Raw genomic sequence first — 25,755 nt, 5'->3', positions numbered from 1 at the left:
CAGAGAGATGCAGAAACAACTGGGCATCCGAGGAAGAGGCACAACATAGGAGACTAGGGAAGCAAAAGAGTGTTTAATGGTAAACGGTCTATAACTATCTGCTGAGTGAAACGCTGGCTCGTTTCACTCAGAAACGTGCCTAATGATAGACACAACGTGGGAAAGTTGTGTAAGACATCTACGAGATATCCACGAGCAGCAAGCTTGTGCTTCTAGTGGGCTCGCTCTTACAGTAAATAATATGTTGTTTAGCCAGTTGAACTGAAATTCACCGTGGTATGTGCTGCTTTTTTTGGATTTAGTCAGTGTCAAATCTCACAATCAACAGGAATATGGAGTTTGTCTTTGACAAAGATATACAACTACAAGTAGTTAGTGTTTACGACTGGAGCAAGCCATACACACAGATGTGTAATCAACAACCGTACCATTTTTTCCTAAAAAAAAGTACGTAAAGCTCATTTCTTACTGTGTACACTCAGTGACCACTTTATTAGGTAGACCCTGTGCACTTGCTCATTGATGCAAATATCTAATCAGCCAATCATCAGGCAGCAACTAAATGTATAAAATCACAAAGACATAGTCAAGAGGCTCAGTTGCTGTTCAGACCAAACATCAGAATGGGTAGGAAGTCTGATTTAAGTGACTTTGACCTTGGGATGATTGTTGGTGCCAGACGGGGTGGATTGAGTATCTCAGAAACTGCTGATCTCCTGGGATTTTCATGCACAACAGACTCTAGAGTGTATAGAGAATGGTGCGATAAACAAAAACATCCAGGGAGTGGCAGTTCTTGGGGTGAAAATGCCTTGTTAATGACAGAGGTCAGAGGAGAATGGCCAGACTGGTCCAAGCTGACAGGAAGGTGACAGTAACTCAAATAGTAAATACCCACACGTTACAACAGTGCTATGCAGAAAAGCATTTCTGAATATACAACACGTCGAACATTGAGGTGGATGGGCTACAGCAGCAAAAGACCCCTTCGGGTACCACTCCTGTCAGCTAAGAACAGGAAACTGAGGCTACAGTGGACATAGGCTCACCAAAACTGGACGGTAGACGATAGTAAAAACATCGCCTGGTCTGACGAATCTCAATTTCTGCCGTGAAATGCAGATGATAGGGTCAGAATTTGGCGTAAACAACATGAATCCATGGATCCATCCTGCCTTGTGTCAATAGTTCAGGCTGCAGATGGTGGCGTAATGGTGTGGGGAACATTTTCATCGCAAACATTAGGCACCTTAATACCAATTGAGCATTGTTTAAATGCCACAGCCTACCTGAGTATTGTTGCTGACCATCCCTTTATGACCACGGTCTACCCATCTTCTAATGGCTACTTCCAGCAGGATCACGCCATGCCACATGTCATCTGAAACTGGTTCCAGGAACATGGCAATGAGTTCAGTGTACTCCAATGGCCTCCACAGTCACCAGATCTGAATCCAATAGAGCACCTTTGGGATGTGGTCGAATGGGACATTCGCAGCATGACAAATCTGCAGCAACTGCGCGATGCTATCATGTCAGCATGGAGCAGAATCTCTAAAGGATGTTTCCAGCACCTTGTTGAATCTATGCCACGAAGAATTCAGGCCGTTCTTGGGGCAAAGGGGGGTCCTACCCAGTATTAGTGAGGTATGCCTAATAAAGTGGTCACTGAGTGTATATTTATGTGTGTATCTTTATACAGATGACATAGGCGTAAGCCTAATAACTCACTCAAAACTGGAGTGGGTTATTCCTTATATATTATCTATTTCCTCAAGCCCCTGTGTTTTTATATGTATATTATATATATGTATATATATATATATATATATATATATATATATATATATATATATATATATATATATATATATATATAAAATTAGTAGTAGTAGTAAGTATTATTTGGAAGCATTCAGATGTCCTGATGACATGCAGTAAAGAATAGTCAACATTCTTCTTTATGTAGAAATGCATCACTTCTTATTTTTTTTTTTTTAGAGAGATGATGACAACTTAAGCAATCATTTAGACATTTTGAAGACATTGCAATAGAGATTGCGTGCAGTCCTCATGCGGTTTTACACCACCTTTCCTCACTGTCTTCCTGAGAGAACATGCAGTTACCTGTACATTAATAACTCCACTCTTACCAGACCTCTTGAGTCAATTTTCACTGTCTCTCAAGAACAGGAGCCTCTACACGAATCTCTACATATTAAAATTTCCTCGTGTCAGATCAAGCCTTTTTTCTTTGCTACATTTGCTGTGATGATCTCTGTTTGCATTAAGATTTGTTTCCTGTGAGTTTCTTTGAAGCTGTTACAGCAGAAAATTGTTCTTTCGACTTAGCTCTATGATAATCCATACCAACGATTTATTGTACGATGTTAATGTAATCAAGCAGTAATGAATTTTAATAATCTTACATGCTGAACATATGGAAAATTGATTTTGAGGAGGTTGGAAAATGTTTCTTTATATCCATGTAAGTGTGTATTTGTCTATGGTGGTGCCTGCCAGCACAGTCAGTTAATGCTGTGCATTGAAAATGCTGTTTTAGGTTGTCTGGGAAGACTGAACTTTCTCCAATCATTTGCTCTTCATGGGTTGTGTCATGACATCATCAGTATTAGTGATGCTTCTGAATCCAGATTGTGCCAGGCTGCTTTTATTTATCAATGGTTTTGAAACTAACCCATCCACAAGGCCTCTCCACATGTATTGGTTCTGAAAGGATTTACAAGGAGGAAGGCCTGCAGTTATAGCTTTTTTCTATTATTCATTGCAAAAGAGTTGCATAGCGTAGATAAAGTTACCCTCCCAACTTCCACCACACACACACACACACACACACACACACACACCTCCAGAGTGTTTTATTGTACCTGACTTTGGTGTAATGCATTTTTATTTGTTTATTTATTTATTCATTTTAATCCTTACAGCTCAGCTTCGGTGGAATGCCATACTCAGGGAAGCCAAGTTCAGGAGGCAGAAAAAACTTCAAAGGGTGTATGGAGAGCATCAACTACAATGGCGATAACATCACTGACCTTGCTCGGAGAAAGAAGCTGGACACATCAAGCTTTGTGAGGGTCTTTAAGCCTCTCTTTAAACCAACTCTAGCAACCACTCACTTATGTTAAGCTCATTGAATGTCTACACTGAATATATTTCACTCATATGTTATGAACCTTTTTTTTCCTCCTTTGGGGGTTTACTACAGTTGACTTGCTTTAGTATCAGCAGAAATTGCATTGTGTATTATTGAGTTATGTCTTAGAGAAAGCAACTGCATATGGAGACTAATCATAAAAGTGGTTAGAAATGGCCCTGAGTCACTAAATCGCTCTCCTCACTTCTGACTGATCAATGGGAAAAAATGGTGTCTGTGATGTGTTGTGCCTCAAAACAAGGATATTTGGTCTTTTGAAATGTGTTTGATGTATCTACTATAGCCATAGCTATGGATTTATAGTGTAGTGTCCATATGAGATATCATTTTAAACTGTATGTCCCAACAGAATTCATATTCCTATGCATGAAATCCATATTAACTGATAGCTGATAAAGCCATTGATATTCTTTAAAAGACCTGTATGTTTAATTGTAAGAAAAATCAATAATCAAGGAAGAGAGAACATGTATAAATTATGAAAGTTTGCTATGAGATGAGTATGATCACCAAGAGAGTAATGTGCTCAGTTTAAAAAGAAAATAATTTTGTATATTGCTGAGATATACACAGATCAAGAAGTGTGAAGAAAAAAAACTTGAAAAGAAACTTTAAAGGTTGTACTAACAAAGTGCAAAAGTTTCAGATGAATGCAACTGGTGCTGCCAGACAGTTAACTGACAAAGTAGTTGCCTGTCTAACTAGCAAGGGGAAACAAATTGGGTCTCCTCCTCTGACAATTTGACATGCTTGCTGTGCAGGCAAATGAGAGTTATTATTCATGTAGGAATGATTGTAATCGTATTCAATAAATCTCCATGAGGTGGGGCAGGTAGTACTTGAAGAACTGCTGAGAAATTCTAAATGCATTTCAGTCTATTATGATACCTTTTATGTGGGTCTCAGTGTTTATAAGATGTTGTGATTGTGTTAAGGACCTTTTTAATCTATTAAGCTACACAAAGAATGTTGACAGTAATGTCAGCAGTTGTTTCTTGTGCTCAAACTGTGCATTATTACTTTTTATTTGATATTGAATTATACCATGGGCAGTCTCATGCCACTTTCTTTAAGACGAATTATGAAGGCTATTGTGACATAAACATTTTTTAGATTATGTATGCTTTATATATGCTATGTGCTTTATTTCAAGAGCATACTATCTCAAATTTCTAGATTTGAAGGAAACCGAAACAATTGTCTGAGAATGTTACTAGTCTAAGTCTAAGATACCTAATACACTGTCAGCATGTACTTTATTTTATACTGCATATTGAAACGTAATTGTAGAGAGGACACCATTAAATCACATCGGTAGTTAAAATTTTCCAGTATGGTTCTGTTGTAAATATCAAAACCATAAGGCCACCCTCTTCTTCATTGCCTTCTTCTTCATTGTTCTGTCAAGCCATTTAGTGTCCATCTTCCCTCTGCCCATCAAGAAAAACTCCTCCACATCCTTGCCATGATTATTGTCATTCAGTCTTGCTGACCATCTTGGAAGGAATTATTGTATATATGGCGTGGAAATGTTTTCTTTTGTTGTAAGGAGTTGGCAATATGGTATCTTTGTCTATTTTAAGTTGTAGCAGCCCTGCATTTTTAGAGCTAGTTGTACCACTATGTTTAAAAGGTCTTACTGCATTCAACCAAAGATAGGAGGCTTTCCTTTAACCTTGATTTTCTGTCTGTTCAGTTTTATACTGATCATGTCAAAAAGACGGTCACACAGTTGCTTGGTAATATAAAGAAATTATTTATTGCATATTTTAACTTGTTACATGTTCTAATTGTAATGATGTAATGTCTATAATTCATGAAAGCTTTTTGTTATCATATAATCACACTACAGACTATTGTGAATGACAGTAACACATTTGAGTTGAGATGTACCATCAGATAACTTTGGCTGGAATATTGCACAGCCTTTTGAAATTCAAATAATTAACCAACTGCAAAGTATTAGAAAGTTGGCCAATGCCCAACAAATGAAGATTCATGATAACACTAGAGGAGAGTGGAGAGTGAAAAGCTTTGATTAGAGTTCTAAATAAATGACTTTATGCATGTGAATAATTAGACTGAATTAGAGCTGCCACTTTATTACACTTGACTGCAGCTATTAATCTTAATAAGGATTAGTGCTTCCCTCTGTTTGGTTCCTGCAGCAGCCTGTATTGTATGGTTGGAAATATTGGTCCTTTGTTTTCTGATGTAACACTTCAAAAAAAAAAGACTCGCACATAGTTAGCAGAGATATATGCTGACATCTTTTTTCACTTTCATAGTACATATTCATGGAGGCATTTTTATGTTTATTCAGGCAGGCTCTCATTGAGTAAAAAAGTTGATCCATATAGACATCACTGCTATATTTATCAAATTTAATACAAATGACAAGGAGCTTGTTTACTGGTACTTTGGTCTTGCCAGAGGAAACTTGCCATCAATATTGCTTGTTTTGTTAGTACAGCAAGGATTGGTAGTGAATATAATAATTGTACAATTTATTCATATATTTATTTTTATTTCATGCTATTGTGTGTATTAGCTCTTGCCCATGGCAACTTACAGCATATGCAAGTTACATAAAATGCAGAAAATGAAAATTCCTAATAACAGTGCTAATAACATACCCTCTCTATGTGTTTTGTGCTGCTGTTTCTTTTTGTCTGTGGGTGTGTGCAGCGTAACCTGAGTTTCTCCTGTGTGGAGTCCCACACCTTCCCCGTGTTCTTCAACGCCACCAGCTACCTTCAGCTCCCTGGGCGAGTCAATCACGACATGGTGTCTGTCAGCTTCCAGTTCCGCACATGGAACTCCAATGGCCTGCTGCTGTTCAGCGCCCTGGCCGATGGCATGGTGGAGGTGGGCCTCAACGAAGGCAAAGTGAGCGTCCACATCAACGTCACGCAGAAGAAGAACACACGCATAGACATATCATCCGGTAAGGCTTGTTCCTTGTCGTTACTGTGTGAAGATTGCATTGTGTGGTGACTGAAAATGAACCCACCTAGCATGCTGCAGTAGTCTCAGTGCCCACTTAGCTTATCTTACCACAATTTTTGACAACTAATGATCACATATGTCAGTTATTTAGTCAATGTGATGTAAGTGATATAGGGACAGTCAACAGTTCCTTGGGATTTAGGTTTGAAGAATGTAAGGAGAAATATATAGGCCAAGAAATCACACAGGGTTTTTTTCAACAGTTAGTCTTATAGTATCAAAGTGATTGTGAATGGCAATTCTTAGTCTTCTTTAAATAACTAAATTTATTTAATAACTCAAAATAACATGGTGCAACTTTTTTTTTATTTAAATGTTGATTATGGTGTCTACATTTGCATTGTCAATTTCAGTTTTGTTAGTTGTTACTAATATGCTGGTAGGTGTTTACATTAGCAATGTAATACAGTTAAACAGTTATCCACAAAATACTGTTTTTAGAAAGGTATGCATGCTCAGGATTGCTGCAACTTTATTTTACAGATACTTTGCCTTTTTGTCTGTACAAGGCATCAAAACTTGGAATGGAATCTGAGCAATGACCTGCACTCTCCGATTGGAGTCTAGTATTCTCTCAACATTGCTTTTGCATTAAAATTACAATTGTAACAATTGTCACAACATTGCAGAAATATCTGAGAACACGTTGCAGTAACAACCCACTGAAATTGCCTTGTAAGACTTTTTTTTTAGTCTTTGGAATATTAAATAGGTTTATTCATCTGGTAACACAGCAGGATCACTCTGTCAAATTGACTGAGACTGATTAAAACGCAAATTGATGTTTCTTGTTTTGCTTTTTGCCACACAAACAGTAGTCTCCTCATGCTGTCAATATTCCATCTCCAGTCAAATAGTGTGTATTTAGCTAATGAAATTAGTCATAGACCTCTGCAGTTTATAATTCACGCTTGACATTAGAACCTAAATCTTGCTCCACCTATCCCTCTTCAGTGAAAGAAAAAGATACAAAGTGCAAGTACATAAACTGTTATTTGGTATTACAGAGAACAGATATTAGATATATGTCATTGAAGTCCCTTTGTTTCTTTGATATGTAATGGTATGTGCTAAGCAATGCTGAGATTAGAAGCCATAAAACCTCCATAAAACCTTGATGAAAAGAGAGATTGTAATTCTCCAAATGGAAAGGGTGATAACTGGGTGTCTTCTTGTGGCGATCTGAAAGTAACTACCGACCTAGAAAACATTTTATTGCCCTGTTCCCCATCGGCCCACGTAGAGTAATAGCAACTCGTGTCCTTAAACTTAACCTCACTTCACAATGTGGAATAGAGGGGATAAGAGTTCATGATGGCTTTTCAAGGACAGTTAAATTATATTGTAGATGAGTACTTGGACAATGTTGATATCCACTTCAGTTTTTCTCCATCATGGCCTAGGTGCCTCCAAGCGGTCAGATTCTCTTTGCGTTCCTGGAATACTTCCATGCCCATTTTCTTTAAATGAGCTTTGAAGGTATGAATAAGGAGTCTGATACTCCCTTAAACGAGCATGTATTTCCTAATGGTCTGTAGTTAAGCATGATTCCCAAAGGGATTCATGGGTAATTGCCATATCCCCTCGTCTGTACTTATTCATTATTTTACCAATTCACATTATTCTGCCATCCTGCAAAGCTGATATGATGTTATTTTTTCTTCAAATAAAATATAGAAATCCATAGTTAGATAAAAAGTACTTTCTTTGGCTCACCCACCACCCTTCTCTTCTCTTAGCAAATGTTACCTTATGCATTATCGTTGTGACTGCATATTGTGTATATTTCAGTTGTTTCTATTCTGATATTTTGAGCTTTGAAGCATGCTTAACATGATCGCAACATAAAAGCCAGTTTCTGTTTTAATATTTAATATATTTGTTTTAAACTGTGACTGAGATTGCTTTTTAAAATTGCATTTTCTTTGCTCAGTACATTTTGGCTTAGGACCTTTTTGCTTTGCCTTACTGATGTGATACAGAATGGCAGAGTCTCTGGGAAAAAAAAAATGTTCTGCTGGAGGTGGTGTTGATGGACCAGTAGGGGGGCAGTATTTTCTCTTAGCCAAATGAAGCATCAGTGCCCTATGTCATTAATGAGTAGATAATTGTAGAAGATGGCGTCTTTTTGATAAGACAAATCCCAAATATCTGTGGTCAAAGATCCTGTGGCACAGAACAGTAGACATGTTCCCCTGTGTCTTACCTAATTACTCCGTCTGGCCATCTAATCAACCCCGGTTCAATTGGTTACATGAACTCTTGGCCCTCCACTTCAACTTATGTGTTATCAGACCTCTGGTGTTAAATGGCCTGCATCACTCTGGGCTATGCTCAACCCCCACCTGGGAATAGAATCAAAACATCGCAGTATAAATGCAGTTCAAATTGTGATATATACTGTATGTGATGATGTTTGAACATTGTTATTTACATTTTATTTACAACTTACACCAGTGTTGCTTTAGCATATAAATATTCTGATGAAAATATTCAGCAATAAAGTGTTTTTACAATTTAGTCAACAATGACTCTGACACCAAAGTCTTGGATTGCTGATAACAAATGGATTGTTTGCATTTCATTACCAAAAAATAGATTAAAGAAGAATAGGCTGTGTGATTTCATCAGAGGCGATGAGCTGCTTGCTTGTATATGTGAGCCAGCCACAACAGAGGTTCCCCAGTTTGGTCGTCTTCATCCATTGCATTGTTTTCTTTCATTATCATGGTGTTACTTATTCAGATTGCATGCTGTGGAACAGAAGCACTTGGCACCTGTAGGTGGCATGAATCATGGCTGCATAAATGGTGACTGTAAGATTGCTCAGAAATAGTGGAAGAGGACAGTCAAGAGAAATTGATTAAATAATCTATCAAATGTACTGCTTTTTTTCCAATTCACAGTGTAAGTTAATTGGAATAAGTACATTTCTAATAACTACCCAAATAAAAAAATAAAATAAAAAATGCTTGAGAATTAGACTACAGGGTGTTAAGTTTAGGTTCAGTCTGAATGAAATAACTGCACATTTGTTCCAATAAAATATGTGCTGCAAATCAGGATTTTGTTGGATTAAACAATTAATGGCAGCAATTCCATGAACGTAAATGGGAATTGTCATGTAACAGACTGCAATGCAACATGGACTGTATAGAAGTATGATGCATAATTTTCAGGCGACGATGTAAGGTGACAACGCTGGGCCCCACTTGTGTGTCACGGTCGTAGCAGGAAAGTTTAACTGGTTCAATCAAGGTAATGATTAGCTGATTAAAGTGGTTCTATTCCAAGTTGCAAGGGAAAGTACAGGAAATCACAGAATAGTCCCAAGAATTAAAATACCCTCAAATTAGAATTGGTGCGGTAATAAAGTCTAATAAATTACACTATTGAAGTAGTGTGTGTGTGGGGGATTTCACAATTCAATTTGACTGAATTGCTTGACACATGCTCCAGTCCCATGTCTGTGACTAAAAGGTGGAAATGGTACTCCTCCTAAACAGTTTTTTTCCAGTACATTTTTGGCTGACCAAAAACTATGATAACTGCATGACTAAAATGGGATGAGTACTTTTGTGAGTTAGACTATGGCTACATCAAAATGTGGTAGGAACATTAACGTTGGTTTCCATGGATATTAGCTTTTCATCCATGACTTTCTCTATGGGCCTGATAATTTAAAAAGCCATTAGTGTTGTTCTGAATTATCTGGAAAATTTCAAACATCATGACTTTACTGTTTGGAAGTTGATGGCACCTACTGTTTTCTTCTCTCACTGTTGACTAATTAGATATAATTAGGTGGTAATATATCAGTGTTGTTTCCATGGTATCTGAATTTGCTGTTTGGATGTTGTCAAGAGATTGATCTTGTTCTTAAAATGCAATCAAATGTTTCATTTTCTTTAAAACAAGGGAGTTTATTCTTGACACTATTACTTAAATTGATGGCTACATGTTAGATGAAGCTGTTAAAATGTTGGATGCAGTGTTAACAGTACTTAGTGAGCTACTTTTTAACCTTAGATCTGTCTAGACACCTGAGAATAAGTGTAAATAATTAAATAAGAATTTTAGCATAATTTTAAAAGCCAACTGAATTGCAGGCTAACTACTGCACTCTCTCTATCCCTCTCTTGTCTTTGTAAGAATTTTAACATGATGTTATACTGTTTCTCATGTTGGAATACTGTTTTTTCAGATTCATATGTCTCTGAGACAGTACTGAAAGTACATTCAATATATTATTTATTCACTAATATCTGAATATTTGATTATAGTTGTTTTTTGTGGAACGTGGTTTGATTTTCATAAGCTGTGCTACAAAGGAATAGGTTTTAGGAGGTTATTGTGGCATTGCTGCATGTTCAGTTACGTGGACAATTTGATTGGGCTGATGGAAAACTGTCAGCGATTTTCCCCTTCCGCTCTGTAAAGCAATGTCACTGTTCCAAAGGCACACCAGTGAACTGCAGTGAGCATAATGCTGTCTGGCAGTGTTAATAAGAAAACTGGGTGAAAGACTTTAACTTTTCTGCTTAGTGGCCTTTGTAGTCTCTCCCCTAAATTTGCAGATGGCGATGTCTGATCCAGAGTGCAAGCACATTATGCCGTGAAGACGGTGGAGCTCTCAGGCTCAGGAAGAGAGAGCTGCCTCTCGTTTGGCTTCTCTCTGATGCTCCATCCCACACTGATCCTTCATGTATTAATGGAAGTTGCGTTTTTCTAATATTTATGAAGCCCTCGAGCGCTGATGAACTCTAGTGTACTCTGTGCTTTGGTTCTAAATATTTGGTCCTCTAAGGTAATTTCAGTGCTTCCCAGCCAATGTAGAAAGCAATTTACCTACCGCATAAAGTGAGACAATAAAGCATACTCACAGTGTGAATGCTTTATAGTGTTTTTCTTTTCCTGTCATTGTAATATTTCCAGATATAATATTCAACTTTATTTTTCATTGAAGAACTTGTTGAGTATGCACCTGTAATGTCATTACTTATTCTGCTGAATAAAGAAAAAAAAGAAGCTGAAAAGCTGTTGGAAAAAAATACAGCAATACTATACAGGGACACAGTTATTTGTGTCCAAAATATATTTTCATTATATCCTCTGCCATATAATATGTAACATTTAGTATAGCAGTCATATGATAATTGATCACAGATATTTGTATGGAAATAAAACTATGTACCATTTTGTATGCCCTGAAACCACATTAAATGGATTTAAAAAAAAAAAAAAACATATAGCTATAGATGAGAGATAATCTTCATAAAAGTAAAATTTATGTGTGCTTTGAAAGGAATCTGCAGGAACACATTAATGGAACACATTAGTCCTGAACTGGTTTGTCAAGACTGGAATCACCTTTCATTCATTTCAGTACAGAAAAGCACAAAATTTGTTTTCATACAGAGAAACATCATAAATGAATGGGGTTGGTGCATTCTGTCAGACATAACCAATGTTGTACGATAAAGCCAGATAACATCTGTTTAGGTTTCCATTTTCCAGCAACGCAATCTGTGGTGGTATTTGTGTCAAAGTGTTTTTTTAAGGCGTAAGCTAATGCTAATGACATCTGTAATTCTTGGAAACTGTAAAATCTTTTAATAGCTACATGAAGACTTAATCAGGAGCAAGGAGCAAATGGTCTTAATACTTATGTTTAGTTTCCTAAATTCTGCAACATGTCCAAAAGTGAAATTAATAAAAATGAGAGATGGTATTTTTTAGGAATATGGTGCCTAGGCCTATATTCATGAACACTGGTTTTTCAATAAAGATAAGACTAAATATTCATCAATAAAGATAAAGGTAAAATTAAATGTTTCAGCATACTGCCCTTCATGAGTAGTGTTGTTCTAGTCTGGTGTTTTCATTTAATACCCAGCTCCTCACCACAAATGTACCAAGTAGGCCTACGCTGAGTGCTGGCTCTTTCTGGTTTTGTCATTTCAGTTATCATCTAGCTTCAGCAACCAAAAAATATGATTTTTTTCCCCCACAAATTGAGCATGTTCCCAGAATTTGCTTTGTCATAATACATGCCTGCCTTTTCAATGACATACACTTCTGTCAAGCTTTTAGAAGTAAACTTTGAGGGATGCATACAGTACACTCTATGCATCTTTTTACACATACTGTACACAGTAAGACCATCACAAGAGGATAATATCTTACAATTTTCAATAGAAAAGATAGAGAGGTGTCATCCCAGATTGAATCTCTTATGTTGCATTACTTGTGACTAATGCTGTGGCTCAGTTTATATCACATGATATAGATTGGTTTCACAGCGCAACATATTTCTGAAGAACCATCGCCAAGGGGAAATAAGGATCATGCATAGAAATTGTGAGTTAAAAATGCAACAGGATCATCACTTTTTTTCTCTCTCTCTCTGAGGAACAGCTGCATGTATTTTCTGCTTTCCAGAAGTGTCTTTGCACTGAATTCCAGTTCTTAGAGAATCTTAAATCAGTTCAAAGTAATCAGAGTTCCATGGAGCGTTTAGTTTCTCGCATACACAAATACAGCCACATATTTACAGCATGCCTCACCCATATTAAAACACAATTGATCCTGTGCGGGTGGCAATTTCATGGAGCAAGGATCATTCAGGCTCGCTTCCGTGGGTCATAGTTTTCATGTATTATGGTGCATACATATATACACACACTTTGTTTAGGAGCACCTATAGTTCCCCATATCGTCCACCATCTCGCATCTTTATGCCTAACTCATACAGGTGAAAGCAGGGTTAGGTCAGCCCATCTGTGCTTAGTTACTGATGTTTGTGAATTCCTTGTCTCAAACATCAGTAATCATGCATGGATATGTTTTGAGTTCCAGTTTCTATCTTAGACAATTAGGCATTTTATGAGTTGAATGAAACTTTGATGTTGCCTGCACTGTTGTCCAGAACCCTGTACATTTTCAAGTTAAAGGTCAATGTTAAAGAAAGGCCTTATAGTGTTTTTTTTTTGCAGTTTCCATTCTCTGATGTGGCTATTAGTGCATGCATTTTGATGAAACATGAAACAAAGCACACACACTTTAATTAACTTTTTCATAAATAGTCTCCTCGTTCCTGCCCAGAGCCCATTTGGTCCTTAAACATTAACATCCAAGACTCCGCTGTTTATTTTTCAAATAAGTGTCTTATGACTTAGAGATTTACAAAGGCCTCACAACTAATATTCATTATGCATTCTTGCATCATCTTTACAATAACTTATTATATAAGTTGACCACTATACAGTGTTTTCTAAATCTCATAATCCTTATTCCTACGCTGTGTGTTTCAAAAAGATTGGTATTCGCTAGCCCAACAATAATGGCTTCATGTTGAATCTTTCCCGTCTTGCATGGTATCATGATTCATGGTGCGTTTACTCGAGTGAGCTATATTAAGAGGCTAGTACTGTACACTCACTTTTATATGGAAATATTCTTTCAAAATGGCTTAAAGCTTTGTTATTGTTATGTTGTCTCTGGGCTGGCTCAGGTACCATTTTACCATATAGGGAGAGAGATGAAAGCAGAGGCTGTTTTGAAACCTTCAGGATGAAAAGGCATTTGAACAAATGTTAACCTTGATCCTGTTGTACCAGCGGAGGCTTTTCCCCTTGCCTTTGTAGTGACTAAATGTTTGCCGTCAAAAATATCCACTGTTTTCGCTGGCTACCTTCAGGCAGTGACCGCTTCAAAATCAGTCTGAATCCTTGAGGTACAGTTGGGAACACGGCAGAGCAAGTTTATTTCTGTGCTCAGTCTTGTTGGGCTTTGATTTACCCTTCTGTTGTTAAAACTCATACCTCACAACATCGGTGTGTTTTATTCTCTTTTTGTCTAAGTCTCTTCTGCTCATCACAGAATAGTCAATGTTGTTTTGTTGCTAATTGATATTGGATGCATTTCATCTGAGTCTTTTCAAAGGTGAATTTTCCATATGAATGCAAGTTGTTGTTCGCTATATGGGTACAATTTTTGAGGAGGAGGGAGTGGCTATTACAAAATAGGATTTTTTTTTTCTAATTTGATTTGCAATCAGTAGACACATTGCTTTGCATTACTTTGCAGATCATAAACTATCCTTTATAATTGTTAATATTAAATTAGGGCTGTCAACTAGTTTCGCAATTAATCGCAAAACTTTAACGTGTTAATGTTTTAACGCAAATTAATCATATTATCAAGTTTGACCGCAACTTCCTTCCGTAATTCCAGCGCGGATATTTACCTGGCTGAATTACTGAAAGGTGTGGCAAACGCACATGTGCTGAACGGCAAATTTCGTTTTAACCCTTTCGCATTTAACTTATTTGTTATGGTATGTAGCGCGCATGTTACCTTATATAGTTCGTTATGTTTTCATTTGCGTTAAGTTTCTTATAGATTTCAGTTAGCATTTGCTATATTTTTAGAGTTAAATTGCTGTTTCCTCAAAGCTAAAATTAGCTAAAATTTCTTCAATCTAGTGTTCTAATCACACCAGTTTAGCATATGTGCTAAATGGCTAATCACACCGGTGTGACCGTACGCGCGAAAGGGTTAAAACGAAATTTGACGTTCAGCACATCTGCATTTGCCACACCTTTCAGTAATTCAGCCAGGTAAATATCCACGCTGGAATTACGGAAGTTGCGGTCAAACTTGATAATATGATTAATTTGTGTTAAAACATTAACGCGTTAAAGTTTCGCGATTAATCGCGAACGAGCGTTAACGTTGACAGCCCTATATTAAATACAATGATTACCATTTCAACCGTACATCCTCCAGATTTCCACCAGCCAAATAGTGTTTTCAAATCAGAAGGTCTCTGTGTAATTACAATAGATTTAATTTACTTTAAGATGAAGGCTTCATGTACACATCTAGTCGTGAGAGTTGTTTTTGACAATAAAAATGCTGAAATTAAACTTCAGCATTTCCAATTTAAAGTTTGTCTTTCTTTAGATGATTCCTTTTTGTGAACACAAATACAGTAAGATCCACATTTGAGCATATGCAATTCATTTCCACCTGCATGTTCTTAGCAAACTGTAGTGGTTTGTCTGAGCACAGATCCCTCTGTGATTAGAAATTAATAAATTGCACTCACAAGAGAACAGCAGAGTCAAAATGTAAATTACTAATGGCTGATCTGCAGGATAAGTTGTGAAATATAAATTCAGCTCCCCGAGAGCCTTCTTTCTATTGTACTTGGGAGGGTTAAACATTGGCCAACTAGGGTCTTGTTATTTATTTATACCTACACTTGAAGAATGTCTGCAGGCCATAGCTCAACCATCAGCTCCACTGCCATTAAATCTTACCGTACATCATACAGGTGTATTTGCCTGTGAGACATAACTGACTATTTTTTTTTTGAAAGTTGTTTTTTTCTGAAACATTTTACATTTTACTTTGCTACAGTTATATATATATATATATATATATATATATATATATATATATATATATATATATATATATATATATATAAACTTTCTGTTTGAAGTATAGTGAATTTTGATATGAGTCATGTCCAACTGAGGTTCTTCTGCCACTGCCTCATGAGAGAATTTATTCATAAAAAAGTCTTCCTGTGCACCATTTGATTGGATTCTGACCATTATTAATCATGCTTATGGAATGTTGAATTCCTGGTGGTGGAGAAACTTTGGTAGATATCTTTCTTTGTGACATTATTGCATCTGCAGCAGTGTGATGGAACTGCTGTTTCCTCTCTCTCTCTCTCTCTCTCTCTCTCTCTCTCTCTCTCTCTCTCGCTGTTGCTTTGATTTTCATAAACTAAAACTTTGTTTAAATTTCTGTACGAGGGCATGAATAAAAATGTACATCATTCTATTTTGATACTTTCAACATAACAGCAGCCATGCTATGCTAATGCATACCTACAGCTGCTGTGACCAGTTTTAATTTGTTTTACAGTTAACATTAGAAATGATGTAATGCTTAGTTTAACAGTGCCTCTGAGAACAAACCCATTTTATAATCAAGCAGTATATATACTTAACGTATGTAAAGTTTCTTTTTTTAGTAGCCAAAAATTAAATGAATCATTTCTAAACTATGCAAATGTTCTTGTTTTAGGGCATCGAATGTGTCTGCAAGTGGCCTTCCTGTGCAAAAGATGGCAGATAAATCAGTTTCACTAGATATTAAAGTGCAAATCATAGGCAGCATTGGTTCTGGAGAAGTGAGAAGTAGAGTAGCTCAATCGTTCAGATTAGCATAGTTGACAATGAAAACCATTGTAAACGAAGGGGAAGATAGGGCAAGACCTTATGGAACCCATTAACTCTTTGTTAACCAAGGAGTATTTGTACAAACCAGTGTGTCCAAATCAAAAGTTATGTTCAGTCAAATGCAACTAGAGATATTTACTGTGATATAACTATCACTGTAAAAAAGTACAAGGAATCTCAATTGGAAATGTTATGTGCCCACAAAATAAAATATGTTGAACATCATCGCAAAAACAGGTTTGAAAGATTTTGTAGTTCAATAGAAATCATTGTTGGTTTGCTTTGAAAAACCAGCTCATATCACATGGACCATATTTCTAACATTATATCTCTCACATTATGAGATATGGTCCATGAATGTTCTGAAATTTGCAGAACCCATTATGTATAGAACCCCTTTCCAAGAATAGACAAAAAATAGATATACATTTCTATTAGAAGCTAAGTGCATTTCACCAAGTCTTTTAAAAATTTACAGACTGCACACAGAATCATAGTTCCGGATTTCACCCATAGTTCTCCCATATTCTGTTGTAATCCTGCTTCTCCATGTGTATGTGTACAGTATGTAACAAGGGAATTCTTATATGGATAACACATTTTAAATCATAATTACTGCATAGGCCTGAATAGGAATGCTTTGAAACAAACAAGAAAGAACATTTAGGAAAATAGAACTAATTCTATATTTTCAGGCTGGTCTCTGAGACGAGGTTGTTGTGAAACAATGAAAGCGTGTATCCAACAGGCTCTGCACTCAGGGAATGGAAGATAAAACTTTAAAGGGATAAAACTTTAAAACTTTAAATTTGTTCCAGCTTGATCCATATAGGTCATTGGATCCATATTTGATCTTATAGGCCATTGGATATAATGATAAATTCATATACCTTCACAGTAAAGGTGTGTAAGAAATACCGTAAAACTTCCAATAATAGCCGGGTCTCCAGTAAACGCAGGCCTCTTATAATCGCCAGAATGCACGACCCTTTCAGTGAAACAAACGCCTGCCTCAAATAAATTATATTTATTTTCATGACTATAAAACAAAAGAGCAGTGGGTTAAGATGCTTTCAGGAGTCCTATTTTTTTTGTGGTTAAAAAACGAAATAACACAAACAAATATTTTTTTTTTACACTAGGCTAAATGAGGTTGTTTTAGTGAACTCAATTTGCCTCATGCATGTTCATCTGTTTATGAATTAGTTTAAACATAAACAAACAAAACAAGCTGTCTTTCGGATCATGGTAGCCTAAATTCACAATGATACTGCTATTCTTATACATTGTGCTCTCCCATCATAGGTTGCAATGACAATGTTTAACTTACTTTATTAGTGATTCTTGTTTGAGTTGCTACTAAAGAGCACTGTATAATGTTTAAGTAGGCTACTTGGGGAAAAAAAAAAAAAAAAACATGGTGAATTTTCCCAGTTAGTTCAGCTACCAATAACTTGCAGAAGTCTGAGGGTTTTAGGTGAAATAAACGCAGGTCGCTTATTATTGCCGAGTCTCCAATAAACTCCAGTAAAGTTAAGTAATTAAAGCAAATAAACGCCTTGGCGTTTATCGGAAGTTTTACGGTAATTATATCTTCACCTTTCCTGTCAATGTCATCTGTGAATAAAGATCTGCTTTCTCAATTTGCATTTAAAATACTGTACCAATTGAGGCACTCTGGTCCTCCATTCAGTAGTCTTGTGACGGTTTTCCTTATGGCCACTCTGAGGGTACTAGCTGGTTTGCATTTTATAATACAAATAATCCATGTACAGCCAGAAATTGAGGAACTGACCTTCTTAAGCTGGTCACATGCCAACTCATAACTGGGCAGGTAATGCTGTAGAGCAGTTTTGACAATGTAAATGCAGAATTTCTTCCCCTGGCCTTAAATGGAATTCACATGAGCTGTATGTTCTGCCATTCACTGTTTGTTTCCTGGTAAAACATTCAAAACATTCTTTGCTACAGACACATCAGTCCTTCATAACTGTATGTGCCTCTAAATCCACAAAGAGTTGTGTTTGTCTGTAGACCGGCGGTCATGTGGCATGGCAGTTTCAAAGAGAAACAGACAATAACTGAGCTTATTCTAAACGATCAACATTTTGGAGTCACGTACATTCTGTCAGGGTTTACAGCACTAGTGTTATATTGAGGTGACTTTTTTATCCACCTTTAATTAGTTCAGTGTCTGCATGTCCTCATTCTGCGGAGCAGAATGTGTGAGGGGAGCAAAAGGCACTGCCCTTTCACCAGGAATGGCACTAATTATACACAAGGAAGATGAGCTTCTCGCTATCAGTGCTGAGATGATGATAGCTGCGTCAGACTGGGGGGCGGGTAAGTCAGGAACTTGAATATAAGCGTCAGCCCCTAGGATCATCGCCTGCACTTTATGTAATTATTATATCTGAGGGCAAACGACCCTCATACACACTCTAAAAGAAAAAAAAAAAGTGTGCCTTTCCTCAAGGTCTGGACTTTACCTTATTAACCGTGGATGGCTAAATGATTTTGCAAAGCTTTTTTTTTTCTCCATTACCTTTTGAATGTAATTGGAAAAAGCCTTGACTAATAAATTAGTTTTTTTTTTCCCTTCTGCTATCCTACTAATGCCCTACAGCACAGGTTTATTAATTTTGTACGGTAATTGTATTGGAGAGTCTTTTACTCCCAGCTATTACAGGGCTATGGTCTGTAATTAATGTTGTTAGGACTTAAGTAGAAAACATTTAAAAAGTGTTTTGTATCCTACCACAATTGTTTTTTTTTCTTGTCACTGACTTATGTTCCTGTGGTATTTTTAAGTTGTCATATACTCTCAGTAATTCATGGGTCGGTGATGCAGCGGTATTGCTTTGTCATATTACTGTGTATGATTGCTTTGTATGTTGGCAGGAAAATTGTGTTGTCAATATCTTACACCTGGAAGCAGGCAGAGGCTCCTTAATTCGTGTTGCCTTTTCACTGTAGCTTGAATTTGTAGGTGCCTCTCTCTTGCTGTTCATTTTTCACACACTGAGAGGATTCATCAGTAGCAGGTCTCCATCTGCAGACACACTGTTACACTCAGTGGAAGGCAAAGCAATCCATGCAGTTTTGTACAGTACCTTCAAAGACAACGTTGCCTGTGTCTACATCATACAGATTGTATAATCGCAAAGAAAACTTCATCAATAGTGGAAGCAATAGAGGGATTGTGACTAGAAGGGAGATCCTCTTTGATAATCGGATTTTCCCACATTTTAGGTTGGTATGAATGGTGACCTTGATCAGGTTGGATTGTGCCACATGTGGAAAGTGAGCTGTCGTTTTGAATGTTGAGGTTTGTGACAGGTAGTGGCAAATAGGTCTGTGGGGATGGCAAATGAGCTGATGTCTCTCCGTCTTTTATGATTTATGGTGTAAAAAAGATGTATTTCTCCAACTGGGCTGCTCTGCAGTTATTACACACTGATGGCTTTTACCCTTCTCAATGGTTTCAGGGTAAATATCTGTCTATGTCTGTGATTCATTGACCTTTGTTGTCAAATCAAAAGTATTGGCTGAACTGTTAACCTCAGGTCATGAGCCCAGCAAGTACCGCCTACAGGAAATTCCTTAAGTCATTCCATTCAAATAGCTATAACACATCCCAGCCCATAGCACATTGTTTTCAAGAGTGTCTGGCATATGTGCAATTTAAAATACAGTTTTTATTTCTTGAATTAAAATATTTCTAATCATGATATAATAATAATGATAGTAATACAGGTCAGTAGGCTCTTCAGTATTTACAATTCAGGAATTTAATTGTACTGGACAAAGGTATAGTAAGGAAACTGTACTTCTGCTGAAACTTCAGCTTCGTTATACAATCTTACAGGTATTCTAAAATCTTAGTATCCACGTTTTCAAAAGGGTTAAAATGCTCTTGTTCTCATGCACAATTTCTATTTGTGTTACTCCTATTATAAATGAGAAAATTAGATCTTAATTTGAAATAGAGTATGATTGAATGTCATAGTCATCAGGAGTCAGCTCATGATTGACTTCCATTGTAGTTCTGGTTGCATTCATCTTAAATGTTAAGCAGCAAGTAAACAACAGTGAAATGTTCCCATTTGCTTTTGATCTGGTGTGGAAGTTCAAAAGTTAACCCACTCACAGTCCTCTAGTCCTAATGCGACCTGTGCAAACTATTTCTCTCTGAGTTTGTTGTTCGTTCTGATAATTCGCTCATACACAAGGATAATCCCCTTTCATTTTTGTATAAGTGCATTTTGGATTGTAAATAAGCCAGCAAGTGTGATTCACTGAGCTAGTGTTGGCATGGGGAACATTCCAGATAATGTTCAAGTAAACTCTTGCTATGGTTTCCTGTGCACAGGTTCCGGACTGAATGATGGCCAATGGCACGACGTCCGCTTTTTAGCCAAAGAGAATTTCGCCATGTTGACCATTGATGGAGACGAGGCTTCAGCAGTACGAACTAACACCCCCATTCAGCTTCAGACGGGAGGCGTGTACTACTTCGGAGGTAATCAAACACTATGTCCTAATGCCATTTTTGAATACTGTAGCTTTCATGTTTAAGGTCAAGTCTGGTCAGACATATATAAAGCATACAAAAAATTACAGGCAGCATGGTTTGAATATATTTTGATGATAAATATTTAATTGAAACTAAAACATCATTTTAATTTTGGTGTTTGTCTCTCTTTATTGTCTTGCATTGACATTACTGCTCAAAGAACTGTTATGTAGCCAAAGTGCAGGACAGAGCCAAGGAGTGCCACAGTAATCTACATTACAATACATTGACTTCTTGATTATATGCATAAAAAGGAATCTGCAGAGAATTTCAACATATTGAAAAATATTAATATAGGCATATTTAACTGAACTTCCATTTAAAGTGAGTGACATGGGAAGTGTAATTTAAATGCGACTGTTTAGACTGCAAATTTGAGTTATGAATAGTTGACTATGTCCCACCAGTTATTTACAGGCCATAGATGTTATATTCCAGTCATGGAAAGGCACAGTTGTTCTGCTGCATAATGAGGTTTATTAAGAATGTAGAATTTACTGCTTTATCTGCACAGCATATGAGCTTGAGGCATCCTTCTGTTAGCACATTGTGAACAATCATTCACTGCCATACAGTTACCGCAAGCCTATAACCAGTCTTGTATGGAATGTGGAATACGTTCCTACTGTGTCTGGTTTTGAAAATTGTTTGCTTCTTGCATTTGTCTTCAGACATTTCCTTAACTGTCAACAGCTTGTGGAGAGGTTGACAGAGGGAACAAAATCCCCAGACACAATGTTTGTTTTTTGTTTTGTTTTGTTTTTTTTTTTTTAAATCACAAGCAGATTCATCATATCATGCATTCTTTCATGACAAGCACACTCTCTCAGGTTGACTTGACATTTTTAAATTAAATATAGTACACCATAAAACAGCTCCACTGTGTCTGGACCGGCTTACCTGGCCCACTGTGTGAAAAGCACAGAAATTGCTTCCAGAGCTGAAGCCCAGTCCAACCTGCTGGAGCTTTGTTTCATCAGATGGTCATCCTCCCTGCTCAACTAGCTCTCTCCTCAGCCCAGAATCAGTCAATTAAGCAAAGATAGACGGATAGGCCCGAAGGAAGTGGAGAACTCACAATGTATAAAAACTGTAATGCAATCCAATCTGCCTTCCAATGGGCTGCGGCTCTTGGCACCGTCAGCTTGCCCGCATTTTAATTTTGAGGGAAAGCATGACTGCGAGCATTATCAGAGTCGCTCATCTTCTGAAGAACTAAATGAGGAGGGGGAAACGATTCTGGCCCAAGGCTGTTGGCCACACCCAGGCCTTTACAGATGATGGCAGAGAAATGAGATCAAATGTTTTTTTTTTTCTCTCCCTCTGTTCACAATAGGCCAACCATAAAGAAGCATTACTATCAGTTAATGGTTTTGTGTCATTGATATTTCCGACAGAGGGAAGCAGTACGTGTTGTCTAATTTGTTCGTGATTTTCTCCCTTCTTGTAAGTGGATACCCACAAACAGACCGCAGCGTTGTGTGCCCAGCAAGAGTGTCTGTCTCTGCTAAAAATGTCTCATAGTTTCCTCGTAAATCTCGGATTCAGAGTTGACTTGATGAAAAGATTGAAATGATGTTCCAGAGAAAAGACTGGTATTATTTTGGACCTAGACTATAGAGGATTTTCCTCTAAAAATGGTTCTCTTCAGGAAATATATGTCCACGTGTTTGTCCTAGTATAAGAGCAGTACCACTGAACCTGTGTGATTATACTTGAGACTGATAAGAGAATTGATCTGGTAGAAGGGCCATCGTGTATTCGATGTAACAGACTGTAATCATCCATTAGGTGATAGGGTTGAGTCTAGTTGTTGACAGCGAGAGGAAGGTCACAACCAATAATCATTGAGCCAGATTGTGTGTATAAGATGGCTACTGACATGGGATTCATCACAGCTGCAGAAATGCTTGAGCATAACCACTGTTGTGGTTCCACCAATCAACTGGCATGCATTCATCTCTAACTTGGACTTCCTACGGCATATGCACACATGCATACACGCACACATGCACACTTCTTTTCGGTATGCAGCGTTTTGAAAGACAACTTGTCTGATGTATTTTTTATGTTGTTTTTTTCCTTGCTGAGTTGATATGACAGTGGGTGTTTAAAAGCAAAAAATGTCTTTATAAAGCATACCATCACTGGCAGTTATGGATATTTTAAATGACTAAAGTCTTATTTTGTACTCCCAAAAACACACAAGACTTGGTGTGGGTAAAATTATTAATTATTTCCACGTTGCCACGGCTACATGATGTTGCTATGACAATATTTTTAAGATTACCATGATTACTTGTGGGGAGTTCAATGTTATTACCATTTGATTGAATTTCAAATGTATTCACTTCTTACAATATTGCTCATTAATCTCTTTTTATATGAATAAACCAGATTCAATCAATGTTAACAGGTATTTATTTTTCTCTTCAAACCATTTTTTGTTGTTGAGAAAACCTAGATACAGTTTTTTAAATGTGCAAGATCATTTCTGTACTGTGATGAAAGGCTCGGCACCCAGCACATTGAATTGAAGCCTTATTTTTTATTTCTCTTTTTGGACCATTTGACCATGGTACACTGGAGAGCAATTAAATCCAAGCAAAAAAAGTTTTTTAGATGTAGTATCAAAGACAGACCAGAAAAAATGGAAACAGTCTGTAATAGTTTCAACAATAAGTTTTGAAACATAAATATAAATATTTCAAAAATATACTGAAACACTGAGGAAACAGTGGCCCACATGACCTGGCAATGGAGGAAGACAACACTGTGATGTTTGAGTTTCTGTTGTTGCTGCTGTTGCACAGAGCGAAACTCGTGACACGTGTTTTTGGTAGATAAGGTCCTGTCTGTAGTGTCGATATCCACCAAGTATATTCCAACTCTCATTACTAGAGAAGTCACATTGGATCTGAGCCGAGCCTTTTTTTTTTTATTAATCTTGGCATTTCCTCCCAGAATTGAGGTCAGGCATGTCATTGTGAGTGATATGTGTTTTATCGCCGTACCCCAGTCATGCAAGGTCAAGTATCACGCAGTGAAGAAGGATGGAAGTGTTTAGACTTCATGTGGATGGCCATGTCCAGAATACAGAATTCACTGCTCCCTTGGGAACAAATGGCCTCAGAAGTAGGAATTAAGCCTATGATGGACAAAAATGAGGTTGACTGGTAATTAGCATTACTGAGAGATAAAAAAGGGAGAAACAAACTCAAAATATGAACTATATCTGTTTTTTTTGCCATCAAGGCAAGAGACACGATACCGTTAGGTTTACTGTCAGTTCATTCTGTTCCTTGTCTGCCTAAACAATGCCAGTAAATGCTAAAACCCTTTTCTCACTGGTATCTGCCATTCAGTGCATCTTGTCTTTCATGGTATATCAAGCGTCCATCCTGTCAGAGTCCCTTTGCATTTCCTTGGCTCCCATGGTGGCATTCTGAAAACATGTCCTATCTGCAATGCTGGTGTAAGCCATGCCTCAGAGATTCGTATCCAAAAGGTGCATCGGGATAGAACTGGGAACAAGCCTGAAGTTAGTAGGGCCTCTCCCCTGTTCAGTGCTCTGTGTTTCAGAGGAGTCTCCCTAACCCAAAATCCATTTTACGCAGAATGGTTTCACTCTTTCTGTGATGGGCTTTAAAAATTAGTGTCTGACTTTAGAAATCTGTAGATGGAATTTCTAAACATTGGCTTACAGAGAAAAAAGCCATGGTATGGAGAAACCAAGTTGCAGTGCCTCCAATACCAATAAAGGAAAATAGCTGGTATTTCTTGAAAATGTGTATAAAATTTTTACATTTTCAAATCGTAGAAGTAGTATGGCAGTAGTCCTGTGGCACAGTTTGCAGGCTGCTCCATAATGCAATCTGTATTTTACTGAAATAAACAATGTTCCACAACAATGGTTAGTTCTGTTTTAACATCACATCATCATACATGAAACCAAACAAATGAGTTTATTTCAGTCTATTTAATCAGTAAACAATTCCATTCAATTCAGACAATTCCTTTGAAATTACTGTCATTGATTACTGATTATCGATTCATTCAGGTTTAACAAGCAAAACCATCAATAGCCAATTCTGCTGTATGGAGCTTATCCACTTCATATTGACACCCCTCAAATACACTGTATGAACTACTTTGAACTACATTATAAACTACATTGATGACCGAACTTGACACAGCATCTATAATCAAAACTTTATTGCAACAGGTATAGTCCTGAATGATTATTTTGTACAGAATCGAATTTTGAAAGAGTAAGGAGCCAAAACAAAGCATGCAACAACATTTGGATATCGGTGGTCTTGTCTTTGATGAAAATAAAAGTTTTACTAGGTAACATCCCTAGAAGATTTCCTGTTTTCATGTGTTAGCTCGTTATGAATTATTCATTATGTGCGGGCGTTCATTAATCTGTCAGCGGCTATTCTCAGGGCTCAGCGTTGCGTTGTGCGAGAGGGATGGGGGTCCCCTCAGAATAACCAACGGGCTGAGAGATTTGAACAGTGGAAGGGGGAAAAAAAAAAAAAAAACTTCAACGGCACAATCGCAGATTGAAGCCGTGAATCTTTGCACCGCTGAGATCCGTCTTTCCCTTTATTGATCACCGGGAGCCCCTGGCAGTTTCCCAGGTAGCTCTGAGAGCTGGCAGCTGCCGAGGCTCCGCGACGCGGACGTTTCCGGCGCAGGGCTCTGCATTCCGAGCAGATGTTGTC

The 25,755-nt window shown here is 37.3% G+C and overlaps 1 protein-coding gene across 2 annotated transcripts in view; it reads left to right on the top strand.

The window, feature by feature from the left end:
* The window catches only part of LOC118768879 (contactin-associated protein-like 2), a 326,697-nt gene that overhangs the window by 167,656 nt on the left and 133,286 nt on the right, over positions 1–25,755 (top strand). For both annotated transcript variants that reach the window (XM_036515856.1, XM_036515848.1), the window contains exons 7-9: positions 2,949–3,092; positions 5,867–6,125; positions 20,822–20,971. In XM_036515856.1, the coding sequence (XP_036371749.1) occupies positions 2,949–3,092; positions 5,867–6,125; positions 20,822–20,971 (553 nt within the window). The remainder of the gene's footprint in view (positions 1–2,948; positions 3,093–5,866; positions 6,126–20,821; positions 20,972–25,755) is intronic.

The sequence above is a fragment of the Megalops cyprinoides genome, chromosome 2, assembly GCF_013368585.1.
Source record: "Megalops cyprinoides isolate fMegCyp1 chromosome 2, fMegCyp1.pri, whole genome shotgun sequence".
NCBI lineage: Eukaryota > Metazoa > Chordata > Actinopteri > Elopiformes > Megalopidae > Megalops > Megalops cyprinoides.
The sequence above is the reverse complement of the archived record's forward strand: the minus strand, read 5'-3'. Positions and strand labels throughout refer to the sequence as shown.